General features: G+C 39.2%; 1 protein-coding gene across 1 annotated transcript in view; it reads right to left on the bottom strand.

The window, feature by feature from the left end:
• The window catches only part of gpc5a (glypican 5a), an 87,493-nt gene that overhangs the window by 18,308 nt on the left and 49,672 nt on the right, over positions 1 to 19,513 (bottom strand). Inside the window, exon 8 of the mRNA XM_088413533.1 lies at positions 12,469 to 12,631. Coding sequence (XP_088269659.1) covers positions 12,469 to 12,631 — 163 coding nt within the window. The remainder of the gene's footprint in view (positions 1 to 12,468; positions 12,632 to 19,513) is intronic.

Raw genomic sequence — 19,513 nt, 5'->3', positions numbered from 1 at the left:
ACCATGAAGCATCGAAGCATATGCAAAGCAGTTGGCTGCAAACTTCATCGACTCATGAAGCTTCATTTGGCCATCGCTACCAACCAGGTCAGAAAAAAAAAACCAAGGAATAGAAGCAACAGACGAGACAACCTGGACGAGAAGCAATGGTTAAAAGGAGCAGACTGATGAACACAAGGGCCTGGGCCGAACAGCACAAGTGGACACACACACACAAAAAAAACACACACACAAGATCATGACAACAAAAAGACCAATCAAAGACAAAAATTCCTAAATCGGACTATAATAATTAGCCCATAACTGTAAAGTTTTCTCTGTTCAAATGTACATGGTGTTACACAAGTCCAACTAAGACACAAAAGACCTTCCTGAAATGTAAGGATGCATTTAATGAACTTGGTGCTGGGCAGAAGTGCCTTGAATGACCCGCCTCTGGTGACAATGAGGCCATCTGACCAGAAAACCTTCGCTACAATTAGGCATGATCATGCTCCAGTTGATTACCTAAACAGAAGTACCTGCGGGATCAACACGGGGTCACATAATGCTGCAGTGTAAGAGCCAATAGAAAAGCACTAAAAACCAATTACAGACAGACAGACTATCGTCATTTTCTCTTCAGTAACTGCAAATGGACAGTCATAACACAGAAATGACCACATTAACACATTCGATCTCTTTTTTGAAGAGTCCAGACATTCAATCCCAATCCCGACAATTCTTTTTTGTTCTGTTCGCCTTGATTCTTGCGCCCGCCGTTCTCTTCCGCCAGCCTGGCATCCGACCCTGCCCGCCCCCGAGTACCCGGTCATCCGCTCTCTTGATCTGTCTGATTGGCTTCTAATCCTTGCATGCACCTGATTATCTGCACAGTTGTTGACATGGTAAAATAGACCCGCTCTGCCTGCCTGACCAGGACTCTGCCTGCCCCCGATTGGACCCGGCTCCGTCCGCCCGTCTCCTTAACTTCCACGTGCAAGTCAGCTGATATTGCTCCCCGACTCGGGTTCTCTGGTATGAATAAATAAGCAGTTCTCCCCTCTATCCTGTCCCTGCATGCACTTGTGTCCGCTCTTTGATTGTGATCAAATTTGTTTATTCATTTCTTGGACTTTTCTGTAAAAGTACTCTTTCAAATGTATTCGGGAATGGGTGGTGAAAACGATCAGCAAACAGCGACTGCGAGTCCATGCCTTGGTTTCAACTCTTTTTGTATTTTTCTTCATGAGAACACCATGGCTGAATTTATACCGCAGGTCTATCCAATTTTTTGATTGTCTGCATGCAGTACTATTCAAGTGATATGCGGCGCATCAGGAACGTTCCCCGACTTATTTCGAGACCGGACCGAGTTTTCCCTCTAATGACTGCAGACTATCAACCGGCGCATCTACAAAGAGATCAGATGATATTTGTGTTGTTTAGTACGTGAGCGAATACGGTATCTGACTCCATAACATTTTTCAATTTACACTACCACGGAGCATATCACAATTGTGCCACTTGAGAGTAAACAAATCAGAATTGTGTCACTCCGCGCGATGTGCGACACGGCGTACGGCAGAGTGTGAGATGAATTTCCCCTCGAGGCATTAATGAGTATGATATAGGAAATGTAAAAATAAAACGAAAATCTCAAGCAGTCACTTGTTTTGGTATTGTGCCGATGAATACTCGGTCTCTCATTTATGAAACGCACGAGCCCAACTTCGGATAAGTTTCTTCATAGAGTATTGGGAGCAATATCCTCGCATTTGATTATTTTTTGAAAAATAATCTTGCGTATGTCCGGTCCGGGGATGTCCACACTTTTCCACCCGAAGGCCTCATATAGAAAAAGGATGGGCGAAAGGGCCATGTTAAAATGACTCCGCTTGAATTTATTAAACATGCTGAAATCAAGAAAGGGGTTAAAAACAATCAATAAAAACATTCCCGTAATTTCCCAAACATAGGACGTACCTGTGTATAGGACGCACCTTTAATTTTAGGTTCGGGTTCTGGTATTTTCCATGTTACAGTGTATAGGCCGCTCCGATGTAAAAACCATAGCGAAATGCAATAATTCTAATCTTGATTAATTCTTTATATTTTCTTGTGCGCATATTCATAAGTTCTTTATTTGTTGCGGGTTAAGGGTGCTTCAGATTTCCCACATTGTGAGCAGTCGGTGAACACCTCACCACCTGTTGATTGTGCCCGAAGCCGTTTTTTCCTTTTCCTCGAGTTGATTTTACCGCAAATACCCAAAGTTGCGCAGCATCCATGTTTCGCCAAGTTTATGATTGTGTAAATGAGTGTTATCGAATGTTGTGTGAGAATTGCGACTGTTATCGCATTACTAAAAGACGATCAAAAATGATCGTCATGAATTTGTATGGTACGGAAACTTTGATTTATTTTTTAACTAGCCTTTCGGAGTCTGCCAAATGTTATTTTAAGGCCACTGAAAAATGAAGGGCTGGCCACAAAAGGCCCCCGTGCCACAGTTTGGACACCGCAGGTCTAGTCCTTTCGTACCTTGGCCTGCACCGCGTTTCTTGGCAGTGTAATCTTGGACAACAGGTTACCGCTGTTATGTGACCTTTCATTCTTTCGGCTTCAATTATTCTCCCAGCATTTGCTCTCACCAAGTCATATTTCATACGTCCAAATGGTTTCCGTGAGTCATTGCTGGAGATGGTCTGGGCTTGCGTGCGGGGCAGGTTAATGACGGCGATTCCAGTCTTGGATCATACGGCCGGTACGGTGGTCTGGCTTAAGGGTCTTAGAAGGTTTTTTTGCATATCTGGAGCATTGCTGGCATAATATAGTCGATGCAAAGCGGATTGATGAGGAGAGAAGCTATTAATCGTACTTATTCACACTTTGAGTGATGTCTTGACAGTTTCTCTTTCTTGGGTTCTGCTAGGCATCACTTCGACAGCTCAATGGGTTTATTCTTTGAGACAAAGGATTTTGGAGTAGAAGCCGGTCAAGTAGATATATTTATAATAAGGGTCCCACAGATTTGTCCCTTCAAACATTGGTCAAAAATAATTGTCCAAATGGCAGATATTTGCCAAGTATTTTAACGTTTTAGCTTTCAAATACTCTATTCACGGCAGTTTTATGCAAGTAACACTAATGTCATTATTATTTATTTATTATTTTATTTTTATTATTACCACTATAATAATAATAACACTAAAAATAAGTATTATTATTATTATTATTATTATTATTATTATTATTAGTAGTAGTAGTAGTAGTAGTAGTATTATTATTAGTATTAGTATTATTATTATTATTATTACTATTATTACAACTACTACATAGAAGTTACTAACATAACCTTGTACAGTGGTAATTCTCCTACTAATGTCTACTAATGTCATTATTATTATTATTATTATTATTATTATTATTATTATTATTATTATTATTATTATTACAACTACTGCATAGAAATCAATACCATAACCTTGTACAGTGGTAATTCTACACCGGAAATTAATTAATTCCGAAAGAAATTTTATCAGTAAATCTTTTATAAGTAGAGCAGCTTTTTACATGTAAATAGCCTGATCCGTTCCAAGCTCCCCCCCCACCAAAAAAAAAGTTCCAAAACCCTTTAAATGAATATCACTAAATTATTTAAATGCATCAAAAAAGGCATATAAGAATTACATCAGTGCATAATAATTCAAATATATATCATGTAAAGAATACTTTAAAAAAAACGCTCCTTTACACAGCAAAGCAAAAGCGCTCATTTCCGAGCCACGCGAACCCACCGTGCTTTTTTTTTGAAAGCATCATTACCGCGTCGGGATCAGAATCAACAGCAAAATATCATTTGGATGGTCCAGTAGTTTTCATGTAATCTTGCTGACAAACGAGCAGAGGGTAAAAACAAAACCTCCTCGCTGAGGTAATGACCACAATAGTGCACCTAAAAACAACCGTATGAAATGAGCCGTGCGGAAAAAAAAAAAAAAAAAAAGCGATTGGGGGAAGAAAATCATTAAAAATGAAACATATCCCATCATAGTTTATAGCTCCAATCCAAACAGCGCAGAGGATGGTCCATCACAATTTGCACGCAAATAGTGACAGCTCCGTCTGCTCGCGGGAGATTTTTGCCTTTGGTGTTGTTTCCAATCCCCCACAGAGTTTGTTTAGTGCGCTGACACTAAAGTCCCTTCAGGTTCAGGACTATGGCGCCTGACAGCAACTTCCATCTGAGCGGAGATTGTTGCTAGCTTGTAATAAGTCTCCGATTTGCCTGACACTCTCAGCCGCTTTTTATTTTTATTATCTTTGGAGTTTGAGGTACAAGTAGTGGCGAAATAGTGTATGACTGGAATCTAAAATAATTGTGTTCTGTTGGTATTTGTTGTCTGGATTGTTGAGAGGTTTTCTGTTCTTTTATGTTTTGGGCTTTTGTAGGCGGTTAGTTGCCAACCGTCTTTTCTTTTTGACATCTTCATATTATATTATTTTTGGTTCACATCCCCGCACTTCCAATATTTGACTTCAATTTTATTATATTTCATTTTTAAGCCGATAATACATCAATTTAACTTATGGAAATTCAGTACACTATTTACACTTGAAATTTCAGTTACCCGATTTCTCCAAGCACAAGTCGAGTTTTTTTACTTCCTCATTTTCAAACCCCATATTAGGGGTGTCGTCTTATAACTCAAAGCAGACCAATTTTTTTCCACATATCTGTGTTTGAATAGCATTAATTCAAACGCAAAATAAGTAATATCGTGTCATTTAAACGGCTTAAAATGATTATATATATATATACCCAATTCGACATAGTGTCTTTGTTGTCAACAGCCAGGATGCGTGGCTCATTTTTCTCGATGGACTTTGACGCATTATGAAAAGGAAAAGACGGCTTGACTCATCTTATCTGCTCTGATCTTATAACAGTCGCCACCTTGATAAAAAAGGTTGACTTAATATTATGTAGAAAACTTTAAGGAGCATTTTGTTTAACCCTTGTGCAATATTGTGTCCATTCTTTGGACAAATTCTTCCAAATTCTATTTGCAGTATTTTAGTCAAGGGATGGTACACTCGTGGTAGTGCGAATACTAGGTGGTGGTGCCATGTTGAACTTTGACATGTTGTCACCATCTGTGGGTGAAATTTCAGCTCCCTAGTGTCTGAGCTGGGATTTGGAAAGAGTACTCAAATTTTAGCCCGATTTTAAATTCACCCTAACTAACCCTGGCCCAAATACCAACCCTAAAATACTGAACGTATTGTCTAAGATATGTGCCTATTCATGAAACAAAATTTGGCTTTGAACATTTCCAGCACTGTGCTAGCATTTCTGAATATAGAATGCTAATTACTGAGTTCAGCGGGATCATTTAATTGAGCGGTCATCATACAATCTTCCAGTCAGGTCACTGGACAAAAGGTTGAAAGGCAAACTGCTGCAAATGATTGGCATGCCATTATTACGTGCATGGAGAAGGGCGAGAATCACAGCAGGTGAGCTAATCTCATTTCACACTGTAATGAGGATAAAGACCTTTCTAATAGGTGCAGTCTAGTGGTCCAGGGGAGCTGCAAGTAGCTTTCACGGAAAGGATCCTAAAAGAATAATATTAATCATAATAATAATAAAAATACAGTGTTCCCCCTCCACTTGTCGCTTCACTTCTCGAAGCTTCAATGCTTCGTGTTTTTTTTTTTTTTTTTAAATGTACTGAAATAACACTCCCGCATGGAGCGGTCTAACAGCCTGTTAATGCTCGGTCCTGTTTAGACTTAACATTTAAATGGATTATTTTATTGTTTAGCACAGCGTCTAGCATAAATGACACGTGATGGGCTCCTGTCCTCATTGATCAATGTCGTACTGGGAGCCAATCACGTCTTGTAGGAGTGCCCATGAGCGGATTGATAACTGGAACACGCGGCAGAAGAAGCGGGAGGATCACAGTGGGAAGATGTTACCTAGACTGCGTCAAAGTGTCCTTGATCAAGACACTGAACCTCCAGCTGTGTCATCAGTAGGTAAATGACAAGTTAGTGTAAAGCGCTTTGAGTACCCAAGGTAGAAAAGTACGATATAAGTGAAAGTCCAAAGTTATTATTGTAATCAATTGGAATTTCAAGTGTAAGCTCCACTTGTTTTCATGTTTGGTCAGCTACAGGCTCCATCTGGTTTGCCCTCTGAGGGCCGTTACTCCGAGGGCAATTCCGGCTGTCCGTGTTTCCCAACTACAGCCAAGGGATGGAAATGGAAAGGGATAACAGTACAGTTACTGTATAATGTCTAATAATGAAAGATTTAAGTCAATATGTGTATTGCTGTAATCTTTGTCTCAAATACGTAAAGTATAATAACATTTTTGCCAAAATCTGATTTCATCTAGCGGACTCAGCAACAGGCTCCATCTGGTTTGATATCTGAGGGCCGTTAGTCCGAGGGCGATTCCGGCTCCCCAAGTTTCCCAACTACAGCCAAGGGATGGAAATGGAAAGGGATAACAGTACAGTTACTGTATAATGTCTAATAATGAAAGATTTAAGTCAATATGTGCATTCCTGTAATCTTTGTCTGAAATACGTAAAGTATAATAACATTTTTGCCAAATCTTATTTATCTAGCGGACTGTCTCGTCTCGTGTGATTCATGTCTCGTCCTATCCCCTACATGTAATGTCTGCTCTTGCAGATAAAGTATATTATTCGCAGTTTCAAATGCGTGACAAAAGGAACGTATCCACAAGATGGCCTCAGTTTCCCTTGTGTTGAGTTCAGTTCCACCCGTCATCATTATTAGTCGGGGGGTTCTATATTCAGCAGCACTTTATTGCAGCGCCGGGGAAGGAGGCATTGCAATCAAACACCTGCAGGGAGGCCATTAATTAATAAGAGTCACACCTAAAGAGAGTCTTTTTCCATGCCCTCGCACGCTTACTTCTCAGAAATCGATTTGTGTCTCTCCATGCTGCCTCGGCGTCTGACAGATGTTGTTTTGCGCGACAATGCTCGCAAGGCAGCCAGTCACAATGTCTGTAGCTGAATGGAGGCCGGCCAGATAAGAAGACTGAAGCTGCCTGTTGAGGTTTAAGCCGTGAAAAAAAAAACTTGTCTTTGAGTGCAGCCCTTACTGTCAGGGCATGGAAAGCCGAGGTTTGTTGGATAAAAGAACTCCGACGAGTTTTGTTTTTTTTAAAGTTAGCATGCTGCAATCATTGCAGGGACACGCTCAAAAAAAGCAAAGCATCAGCTTGGAACTTGTCTACACTCGATATTTCATTACGATTAATAAGTCATCGTTGTTCTTCGTGTCGCAGAACATTTCTGTGCAATAAAAAATTATTCTGTTTTTCAGAAGATTTAAGACTGTTCAACATCACGATTGTTCTTAAGACATTCATAAGATGTTCCAAAATGTTTCCAAAGACTGTTTCGGAGTGTGTAAAGAACATTTTCTGAAACACCTGCGACTATGTAGAAATCAGTCAAAGCTTTTCCTCTTTTGTTTGTAGTTTTGTTAATTAAAAGATCCTTGCAACCGGAAAAATCAAATAACAGTTTCAGAAATTTAAGAAAAATTCAATCATTTTTTGTAATGTCCTTCCTAGGAAAGAGAAAACCTTTCAGGTCCCAGTAAAGATTATATACAAAAAAATAATATAAATCAACTTTCAACAACTGTCAACTACTTTTTTACAGCGATTATACAGGTTACAGGTTAGTCTAAAACTGAAAAAAACGCCATCTAGTGGATGCAAAATGCAACCCCAGCCACTACTGTGCCTTCTATTCTATGTGCCTTATAATGCAGTGCGCCCTATATATGAAAAACACTTTTAAAATAAGACATTAATTAAAGGTGCGCCTTATAATCCGATGAGCCTTACAGTGTGGAAATGATGGTATATTTATCTCATAAACATGTCGTATGAAATCGATAAACCCAAGGCCTTTATGGCTTGTATCAGATGGTGCTTGTCAAATATTTATACATGCACAAACAATTGCATTGCCAGGAGCTCAAGTACACAAAACAGACGCCCACAGTTTGGAGCAATAACACATTCATTTAGGATTTTTTTTCCCCCCCTATTTATTCGGTGTGCAACGTTTTTTTTTCAATATTCCTGCCTCTAATGTTCTAAATGTGTCACTATTTGATCCCGGTACATATTCCATTTTCCCTGGCATCACGTATTGCGCGTCGTTTGTTTTTCTTGCTTTATTTCAAAATAGTCGCCGTTCTATTTCCTGATTTGGCTTTTGTCTTCATTTAGTTTTCAAGGGTGGGCGCGGTCCTAAAATAACAGCAAAACTTTCTTATCGAAACTAATGTAATTAATTCGTTGAAACACGAGAGTAAAACCTTGACCTATTTTTTTAAGTTAAAAATAAATACACCATGAATACCCTTCCTTATAGTTTGCTACCTTCGAAAGAAATTCCATAATCCTAACGTGACCATTAGTGAGTAAATATCCATTCACTTTAGCCTCTAAACATATTTGTTCCACAGCTTTTGATATGCATAAAAAGTACGTCCACACTGAACAACTAACAGCTAACCATTTTACTCTTTTATTTCCGCCAGCAATCTCAACGGGGTCAAATCCTTTACAGTCACTTTGTTGGTATGATAACGAGCTGCGCTGCATTAAAAATATTTGCCAGGCCAACCGCCCTTCCTTGCAGTCATGAGGAAAATGAGGACAGGCTGATAAAATGGGTGTAGGAGGACGAGCTATTTTCATATCTCGCTCGTGTAATGTTTTACTGAAGGCTCTCGGTCGTTCGTGTCACGATTACCTGAGGAAAGATTCAAAAAGCTATACGGAAAACTCTCGCGTGAAAATATCGGAAAATCGGCCCCGTGTTCAGGGACAAATGATAATTTAGTTATGACTGCTGCGTGCGCACGTAATAATATAATAATGACGACGAGAGTTCTCGTGTATTAGTAAAGTCATGATTTCTGACTACTGTCAAGTTGGTTTTTAGTGCCTTGCGTGACGGGTGCCGGGCCGGGTCGTCTCTTTTGCTTCTTGTGTCATCAAGCGCGCCTATCACAAAATGAATTTTAAGTTTTGTACGTCACTTAGCTTTGATATTGAATGTCATTTAGGAATGTCACAAATTGTGTTCGAGCCCTTTACTTTGTATGGTACCGTATTTTCCCGACTATAAGCCGCAGCGGTATATAAGCCGCAGCAGCAAAATGTGAGCAAAAAAAATTTTTTGTCTGGACTATAAGTCGCATGAGATATTTACACGAAAAAATGGTACATGGACATTTATATTTTTTTATTTTTTTGTAATTACCAACAGCAACATCCTCTCTTTAACAGACCGAACATGCCTGCATGTTTAGTCCCAAAATATTTTTAGAAAACGGATGGATGGATATTTTCAACACTAACAAAATACCGTTAATTAAATAGCGGTTCAAAATCAAAATCTTTACTTCCATAGCATCTTTTTTTTCCCTCCCTTTGTTTGATAAGATTATTTTAGCGAACAGAAAAATACATTGCACACAATTCATATACATAATCATAAATACATGAATAAAATCGTATATACAGTGTACTTTATATAAAATTTACACGACACAAATTTACCCAAAACTTTATACAATCTCTTATTTAATTTAGATGGTTAGACAGATAGTTTTATTTCATAGTTGTTCCGTAAATTGTAACCTCGAACAGATACAAACATTTGCTTGCTGGTGGCTAGCAAAAAATAAAAAACAATAGATAAACTGCACTGGACTACAAGCCGCAGGGCTCAAATCATGAGGAAAAAGTCGGTATATAAATCGAATTAATTCTGTGAAATCTTTGTGGAATTATAAGTACTATAAGTACTATAAGTAATAGAAATTAACTACGTGCCAGAAGTTGTTTCTGGATCCTACAACGGCACATCGTGACATCTTGCAAAAATTGAGCAGACCGCACGTGAACGTAATGATGTCTAATGAGGATAATCCCTTAAATCGGGCCACTATTGTTAGCGATGATCTTATCCTATTGAATGTTCTTATCAGACTATGACATCGACAGCATGTTCCGCTGATGTATCTCAAAGACGTGTGAACGAGATTCAAGATAATTGTAGAGAAAGGAATCAAATTAAATTTTAAATGGTGTTTCGGCTGCAGCGAGACATGCGGCTTTAGTGTTTTGCTTTGATGCGCACACACACACACACACACACAAACACACGCACGCTCTATCTGTGAAAAGCCCAAACGCAAACATTATGGCTATTTTCTATTTCGCCCTATTCTTATTTTTATTTGTATAATAGCGAAGCACGGAATTCCCAAATCCAAAGATACTTGTAAATACATTTAAACATGCTTATAGGCTAAAGGCTACCAACGAAAGATTGACATGACGAAATTACTTGATTTCGTAAGTAGAAGGATCCCTGTACTTGTGAATAAGATTTAGATTACAAATCTGTTTAAACTTACGTACGAATGTGTTTGAACGCATTAACAAATACAGTGCAATATGAAATAAATTCGTTCCAGGGTTTGGTAACTGTAATTGTAATTGTAAAAGCAATTGTAAAAACGCCTGAAGAGGGAGGCAAAACAACATTAACACAGCCAACCCCACAGGTCATGATAGTTGACCTGCCGTAAAGTGGGGATAATGCCATAAAGAGGGGACGAAAAAAAATGAGTATTCCACTTGTTAACGTGAAAAAAAGTTACGCCGTAACCCAGGGGGCAACCGTACTTTCACACGAGTCACACATTTTTACTCCACAATGGCAACTCGTCACTTATGAAGTCATATTTAATCACTTATTTGAGTCACTATATTCTTATGACTGAAGTTTCGCGCTCAAATGAAGGAGACCTCGCGTGATTTCCGAGAAATGCGCCAACTTTCCAAATTCTCAGTTTGTAATTAGCTACAACCCAAAAAATAATCAGTTTCCGCTCTATCGAAAAAAGTTGACTCTTAAATCACTCGCTGCAGCTGGAGCAGATTTGCACAGCTTGCTGCTCTGATCACAATAATGCGTTATAATCAGAAGAGAGCAAACCTTCTCAATATGCCGGAACAAACCTGTTTTGCCCGCTATTCCGCATCTCATCTGACAATCAGTAATGAGTAGCCTAAATCAAAGGATTCTTAGCGAAACGCTTGCAACTTCCGCAGTTCGACGTAAGCCATCCCAGCTTCAGATGCGCCATCATTAGGCATCTTCCTCAATTGCGGCAGGCTCCAGACGGGCTGTCGGGCCGCGGGGAAACATTTACACAGCGTGAATGACTTGTTTGGATGACCACCCACCACTAGCACCGCCCTCGCTGTCGCCATAGGCAAAGTGGGAGGGATGATTAATCCAGCGGTTAGCGTGTTTAACGATGAGAGGGGATGCGAGGAAGGTGTGAAAAGAGAGGCGCGGAGCTGTGATTCATCGGGGGTTACTGATCCTCTCTGGAGCAGTTTTTTATTTTATTTTTTTCTTAAGTAACAGCCCTTAATTGCCTTAATGCCCCCATCGAAACCATTATCTTTCATGGCTATTATTATGCGTGTCATAAACTGGGGTTGAGGATGACTCTTATTAAGAGGGATTGTTATCCACATTTACTTATGATTCACTTCTCTTTCTTTGAATTTTATTTGTGCGACAAAGGTAGTCGTGATGATTCGGGTTTTTATTTTATCCTTATTTGACCGTTTTCCGTTAACCTTGATTGATAACGTGGCAAAAACTACAGACAAAATGAATGAGTTTCTCGAGATTTCTTTTTTTCAGCTGGGCGTGGGCCGATATTAGATTGTGTCTGTGAGATTAAAAAAATATTTGGTTTAAAAAAACAGCATACCTAGATGGCCAGCAAGCTAGCTAGCTAGCTAGCTAGCGAACAAGCGAGAGGGAATGTATTGTATGTATGTATACGATAGATAAATGGATGGATGGATGGATGGATGGATGGATGGATGGATGGATGGATGGATGGATGGATGGATGGATGGATGGATGGATGGATGGATGGATAGATAGATAGATAGATAGATAGATAGATAGATAGATAGATAGATAGATAGATAGATAGATAGATAGATAGATAGATAGATAGATAGATAGATAGATAGATAGGAGCTAGCTAGCTAGCTGGGTTGCTAGCAAGCAATTTGAATTCTTCTCAGCAAGCCACAGAGTTCCATCACTGGTGAGATATAAACCAAATCCAAAAGGTACTCAGTTCCCCTTTTCCCCTCTTCCATATGGAAAAATACTGGAATCTAATTACCTTCAAAGAAGCGGCTTGTTGACTCAACTTTGCAAGCAATCAAACTTTGCACTGTTTAGGAATCCCCTCACAGCAGCTTTACCAGTTATGAAAAAAATCTGATTGGCCCGTGCCTACCTTCAACATTTGCGGATTACAACACTATAAGTATTATAAGGTTAGCAAAGGTTGTGACTTACATTTGGGGACTCTCTGGATGTTCTTCTTGATGTACCCACCACCTGAACCATCGCAACCATCTTCATCATCACAGTCACCGCTGTAACGTTCTTCTACATCCCCGCTTCCTGTTTCGATTTGGTCCAACGTTCCCAGTTTAGGAATGGATTTTCCTTGCAGCAGCTGGTGGTGCAAACACAATAGTTTTTTGCGTAAATACAATTACGTTAAAGACGTTACACAAGTTCATCTTTAATACGAGCTCATTTAGGCAAACAATATGATTTTAGCATTACGTATTTACATTGAAACTGTATTTCTGATGCGTTTTTTTTCAAAAGTAGGCTTATGTTGTTGGGGATTTGTTTGTTAAACAAAGATGTCCATTTTGGGATTTCTACAAAAACAACCTCCGTTAGGTCTCCATTTTCATTTCCCAGCAGTCAAAAGGTTTGGGTTGCAATCAAAGTTTATGAAAATAAGAGATTAGAAGAAGATGCAGATGAATATGGCAACGTTTTAACGTGTTTTTCTCAAAACTAGGAATTTCAATTTGACAAAAATCACTTTTTGAGCTCCATGTATTTTGTATCATTTTAAAGGGAACCAAGTGAAAAATTTGAATATATCATCAATCCCTCCACTTTTATTTTCAGGGACATAAGCCTTATTTTGTGAAAGCGTATCACATTTACACATATGTACGCATCACGTTCACATTCAATATTTGATTAACATTGCATGTCGCTCAAAATGCACAATTAGAAAGGAAGTCAAACGGAGAGAAAAGGCGTTTAACAAAAGAGCAAGTCATTTTTTTTCATCTCATATCTCGTCTTGACAAAGACCTCTTCATCTTGTCATATTGCAGCCTTTTTCTTATTTACCCATAAAGAAGATCAATACACGGAATCATAAAAAAAATCGCGCCTGCAAAAGAAGTTGTTCGATGAGCGCTTCCGTATGCGGCGCACTCCCACTGACGCCTTTGAGTGGCAACGAGGGAAATGCAAAAAAAAACCCCACTAATTGCGAGATCTAAATTCAAGGAGCGTCATAAGAAACGAGAGGGAGCGCTTTGTGCTGATCAGAAAGGTATCGTGTATGTTAATTAGTTGTTGTTGTGATTGGCTACGAGAGAGCAAAAGTGTCACGCGTGCCGCCACGGAGGAGATGAGTGTGCAAGTAATTAGACGCAAGTCTCGGCTACTCGCCGGTGACAAGCTTGAAGGACAGTGCTCATCGCGGAACTCATTTGAGCAGCCCGTCTTTGTAAATATATGCAGTGTTTGTTGCCATAACTGCAGCAAATAACTGATAGAACTTTTATACAGATCTTATTCAACTTGTAAGTAAAAGTTTTGTACTTATGCATAAAAAAGGGGCTCACAGCCACAGGGTTCAAATCATGAGAAAAAAGTTACGTTTGAAATTGATGTTGTTTTTTTTTCGTCATCTTGTACTTATGCATAAAAAAGGGGCTCACAGCCACAGGGTTCAAATCATGAGAAAAAAGTTATGTTTGAAATTTATGTTGTTTTTTTTGTCATCTTGTACTTATGCATAAAAAAGGGGCTCACAGCCACAGGGTTCAAATCATGAGAAAAAAGTTGTTATAGTTTGAAATGTATGTTTTTTTTTTCGTCATCTAAAATGTTGGCGGCCTTCTGGGAAGCATCTGCTAAATGGGTGTGCATCTGTTTTAGGAAATGATTGTGATACAGGGAGAAATTGAGAGTCGCCAGCAAAAGTATATGCTCAGGCAATTTTGAAGAGAAATATTGCTTCGGATTTCCGCAGCCAGTGAATGCCGCACTAATGAACGCTTTGGGAGAATGTGGCAAAATTGCAACAAATTCAAAATGTCCTTCAGCTTGACAATATTTAATGACAAATTAATTTGCTCCAAATGTCAGCGAGCGTTGACCATGGTTGACCTTAATCAGCGTTACAAAATTGCGAGTGCTGGACTGGATTCAGACGAATGGGAGCGTGATCACTTTTCAATGATTTTGTACACAAAAAATTCTTTTTGGCTTCACATCATGCATTGCATGCTGCAATTAATTCAGACATTAATTCTTGTCATATGTACTTGTGTTTTGAATGAGTGTCATATTTAACGCAATCATGCTTAAATGATGTTGCATGTATGTCATATTTTTTTTCAACAAACATCCTTGCATTGCTCACCTAATCGTTGGTTGTAAAAATGAAGATTTACTTAGTTATGAATAACAAGTTCGCAGAATGAGCTTATGATTATTACTCTTTATCTTACGTGTATTATTTAAGGATACAAGGGTATGTGAGGAATTCATGTGTAATAAATGATGTATTACTTGTGCACAATGGCTGTAAATGGTTAGAGTGGAAAAGGTAAAAAGTACAAATATTGGCAAATATCGGCCATTTTGTCTGATTATGGTAATTGATAGGGCATTTGAATGGCTGAAATCGGCCAGTTTTTTTGGTTACTTGTTATTGTTATTTTCATTTTTTCATATTTTATTCTTATATATATATATATATATATATATATATATATATATATATATATATATATATATATATATATATATATATATATATATATATATATACATATATATATATATATATATATATATATATATATATATATATATACACTTACTAAGACATTATTCTATTCCTTTATTCTTTTATCCCTATAATTTTATTTGCTATTTTATTCTTTTTATCCTTCATTTTAGTCTATGTTTTACCCTCATTTGACTCATTTGTCTTATGAGATGTAGCGTTTTATATCCTTGAGCGATTGTGTCTGTTTTTACGATGTTCTTATTGTTTGTACAGCACTTTGGTCAGCTGTGGCTGTTTTCAAGTGCTTAACAAATCAAGTTGGATTGGATTGGATATTTCATAGTTCTTCCATAAACGGACACGCATTTGCTTGACCGGTGGGAAAAACCAGCAGATAAGCCGCACTGGGCTATAAGCCGCAGGGCTCAAATCGTGATGAAAAAGTCAAGGCTTATAGTCCGATAAATACTAATGGCTGTTTTCAAGTGCTTAACATAAAGTTGGATTGGATTGGATTGGATATACTGTATAGTGTACATTGTATTATAAACGACATCCATATATCACACACAGGGAACTAGCTGTCCCTAATACTAAGTCCGCTTGTTTTTTTTTTAATACAACAATTTTCGGCATTTAAAATGTCATTTTCATTTAGACAGGTGTGCGAGTAAATGGATATCAACCGGAGTTGATGCAGGAGAACTTTGGCTGAACCGCCTCAACTGTGCGGTAGAAATATTTGTGACAGGCTCCATCACAGGAGATGATTTGGCAGCTTTGACAATGGAAGACTGGCAAGCGCAGTGTAACATTGTGAAGGCAGCAGCAACCATTTACTGGCAAGGCTGCGGCTGAAGCGCAAACATCTCCATTCCTCGCTGTTTAAGGGCTGAAAACGTCAGCGGAGAAAGCCGTCATTTAGCCCACACGCACGCTTGGCGGCTGCTTTTCATTATCAATATGAATATCTTTTTGAATTGCATTGTAGGGCCATTATTCTGCAAGCAGGTTAACATTATCTTTGTTTTTTTTCATTGTATAAAATGTGAGCCCCGCAGAGATAAGTGTTATATGTTATACACGGTCTTTGTCCGCATCCTTCTGTCTGTAAACAGCAGGAAGGCGGAGGAAGAAAAAAAAAAAAAGATGCACAATGACCATATTTGCCTGTCAGAGGAGAAAAGTGTCAGGATGCGAGTGGGCTCCCAGGACACACACCATCATTTTGCATTTTCTTCATCCCAGCAGGAGTGCTGACAGGGTGTTTATTAGCACCGTGTGCATTCTGGGAGCATGAAGAGTATGACAATTTGGCAATGTACAAGGGATGGAAAAAAAATCTCGGCCATCGCTGCTGGAACTTTTCAGGATTACCGCATATAGTAGGTATTGCGATTGACTGATCGGGCATGTGTTTAATGTCACTTACGTCGTCTTTTACATTTGTGGTTTGATTTTAAACTTTTTTTTTCTTCAAACTGCCTAGTTACAGCAACATCGTGCCAAGTTTAGAAATAAGAGCAGGACCAACATATTACGCACTTTGATTGTTAGAATATTGCACCAACACAACAGTAACACGCCTGAATGGAGAGTGCCTTCTTGTGGGGAGTAAAATAGCAGTTCTCTACTTACGAAATCTGTTCGTTCTGGAAGTCATTTCGCAATGTGGATTTTTCGTAAGCAGAGGAGATTTTTACGTTTAATAGCTTAATCGGTTCCAAGCACCCACCCCTCAAAAAAAGCTCGGAAACCCTTCAAAACTAATAATATTAATAAATTATTACAACGCATCAGAAACTGTATATTAGGATTACAATACTGCATAATAATCATGGAATTTAAAAAAAAATAGATGTTCGTAAGTAGAGGTACCTCTGTACTTTGATGGTGTTATCTTCTGTCTCACTTTGTTTACTAGAAGATTGCCCCATGGTGACTAGAAAAGAAAGTGCAGATACGCCGCACTGGTATGTAAGCCACAGGGTTCAAAGCATGAGAAAAAAGTAGCAACTCGTTTTTATTTTCTAGTTGCAGCAGGATTCAGAGCCGCATTTTTCCTTCGTCACTGGAGACAATATTTCTCCAAAGAGGCGTTTCGCGAATTTAAATCTTCTACACGTTCGTCACTAGAGGTACTTTGATAGCGTCTTCTTCTGTCTCCTTTTGTCAACTGGGAGATTGCCCCCTGGTGGCTAGAAAAAAAACTGCAGGTACGCCACGTTGCACTATAAGCCGCGGGGCTCAAAGCATGAGAAAAAAGTAGCGGCTTATCGTGCGAAATTTACACTCGTTCTTATTTTCTAGTTGCAGCAGATTTCTCCAAAGAGGCGTTTCGCGAATTTAAATCTTCTACACGTTCGTCACTAGAGGTACTTTGATAACGTCTTCTTCTGTCTCCTTTTGTTAACTGGGAGATTGCCCCCTGGTGGCTAGAAAAAAAACTGCAGATACGCCACGCTGCACTATAAGCCGCAGGGCTCAAAGCATGAGAAAAAAGTAGCGGCTTATCGTGCGAAATTTACATTTGTCCTTTTCCAGTCGCAGCAGAAGGAGGCAAAAGCCGCACGCTGCTCTGAAACCTGCAGACCCCCGCGGTACATCCGCGTGACAGGTTGCAGGCAGTGCGGCGTATTATTAAAACCTCAGCTGACTGCGAGTTTCAAAGTTTGCCATAATTCACATGCAGCCCAAACATAATGAATCCCTTGTAAGAAAGTCAGATGGAGTAATCAAACACTCTGAATCCATTAACTCATGAAACAGGTGCAAATAAAAATCTGCCTTCCGAGCCGGGATTTATACCACCCGTCGGACTATTTCGTTGCTGTCAGATATTGTAATTTTGTATGCACATTTTGGACCACAACAAATAAAGTGCGAATACATTCCCAGTGTTAATCTTTGGCGGGAGGGGAGGAGACATGAATAATTCACAAGCAAAACTGCTGGTCAACCAGCACATCAATGACTGGTGAATAATTCAGAGGCAGAGTGGGTGAGAAGCCGCCTGGCCCTGATTATGATTGAGAGACACGGGGACAGGACCTGCTTAGAGATTCTTGATGGGTTTTACCACATCAAGAAGAGAGGACAGCCAAGGAGGAGACGGCCGTACAAATAATTCATAAGAAAAGAGCTGCTGATGAGCGCCGCCATGAAATTCGCAGATTGCATGATGAATTTGTCAATAGCCGCCATTCTATTTTGCGCGCTCTTACTCCGGCCAGTTGTTTCGGCGGCGGAATGGTAATGATATATTTCCATTTGAGTTTCCACAAAGTGCTAACCTTTTTTTGGACGGCGCATCGTCAAGGTCGCGGGCGAAATCGACAGAAGGGAACGAACGGAGAGGGTCTGTGGATGAAACCGGCAACCGCCGTACGTCCATGCAAATTAGGCGAATGTCGGAATTCAATCCTTTTCAAATCGATTATCCCGTCAATTATTTCAGTCGGTAATTTTTTTCATGTTTGTACACACCAACAAAATGTTGCCTATGCTAAACGGTTAGCAATCACGATTAGCATCACTAGCGATTACCATTCAAGGTCAACAAACCATACCTACCATTTAGTCCACACATACATAGTGTTATGATTAAATTACACATTTATCTGTGTTCTTAAATGTATCTATATGTGATGCTTCAACAACATTCCATGAGTAAACTGCCTGTTAGCTACCACGAGGTCAATAACTTCCTGTTATTCTTCTTCTTCTGTCTTCTTGACGAGCAGGCTGGGCGGGTTTCAAGCTTGACTGCTCTCTCTAATTGGAACAGCTAAAACGGAGCCACTCGAGATCGTTTACAGTGGCGGGTTATGTTCTTGGATATCTTCTTCTGGTAATGTTCTTTTGTGTTGTCTAGTGAAAAGAAGCCTCACGAAACACTTGTGATACTTTAAGCTAAGAGCCCAACACTATTAACTGTTAAATCAATGTGTTTTTAAGCACCCAAAAAGCATTTGCCATTCAGCCACTAGGTGGTGCACAGAGACAACAAATGGAGCTGGCCTTTGCATGTGTGTGATTAACGTTTAAAGGGACAGTGTGTAAGATTTAGACAGTTTTTCATTAAAAAGTAATACATTAAATGATTATAGATTTCAAAAACTTGTGTTCTGTGGAAAGCCAGGTTGATTATTTTCCTCATTGTTTTTAAATGTGTGTGTGTGTGTGTGTGTGTGTGTGTGTGTGTGGGGGGGGGGTCTCTGGAGCACCATTGCAACACTGCTAGCACCTGCAAGAATGATCCGTATCAAAAAATTCAATGCAAACATGGGTCGATATTTTTAATCAACTCATTTTAAAAGTGGGCTGACCCGACTTGGTCAGCTTTTTCCCCCAAACTAAAGACAGCTAACACTAGTCTCTTTAAAAAAGTAGCAGAATTTCACTCATTTGATTTACCACCATCCATAATTCCGAGACAAAATGTCATTTATGCACCGATACGCATGTTCCTTATTTTAATAAGGTCCGAATAAAATGATT

The sequence above is a fragment of the Hippichthys cyanospilos genome, chromosome 4, assembly GCF_059441005.1.
Source record: "Hippichthys cyanospilos isolate Australia breed blue-spotted pipefish chromosome 4, RoL_Hcya_1.0, whole genome shotgun sequence".
Classification (NCBI taxonomy): domain Eukaryota; kingdom Metazoa; phylum Chordata; class Actinopteri; order Syngnathiformes; family Syngnathidae; genus Hippichthys; species Hippichthys cyanospilos.
Note: the sequence above shows the minus strand (reverse complement) of the source record. Positions and strands in the feature narration are given on the sequence as shown.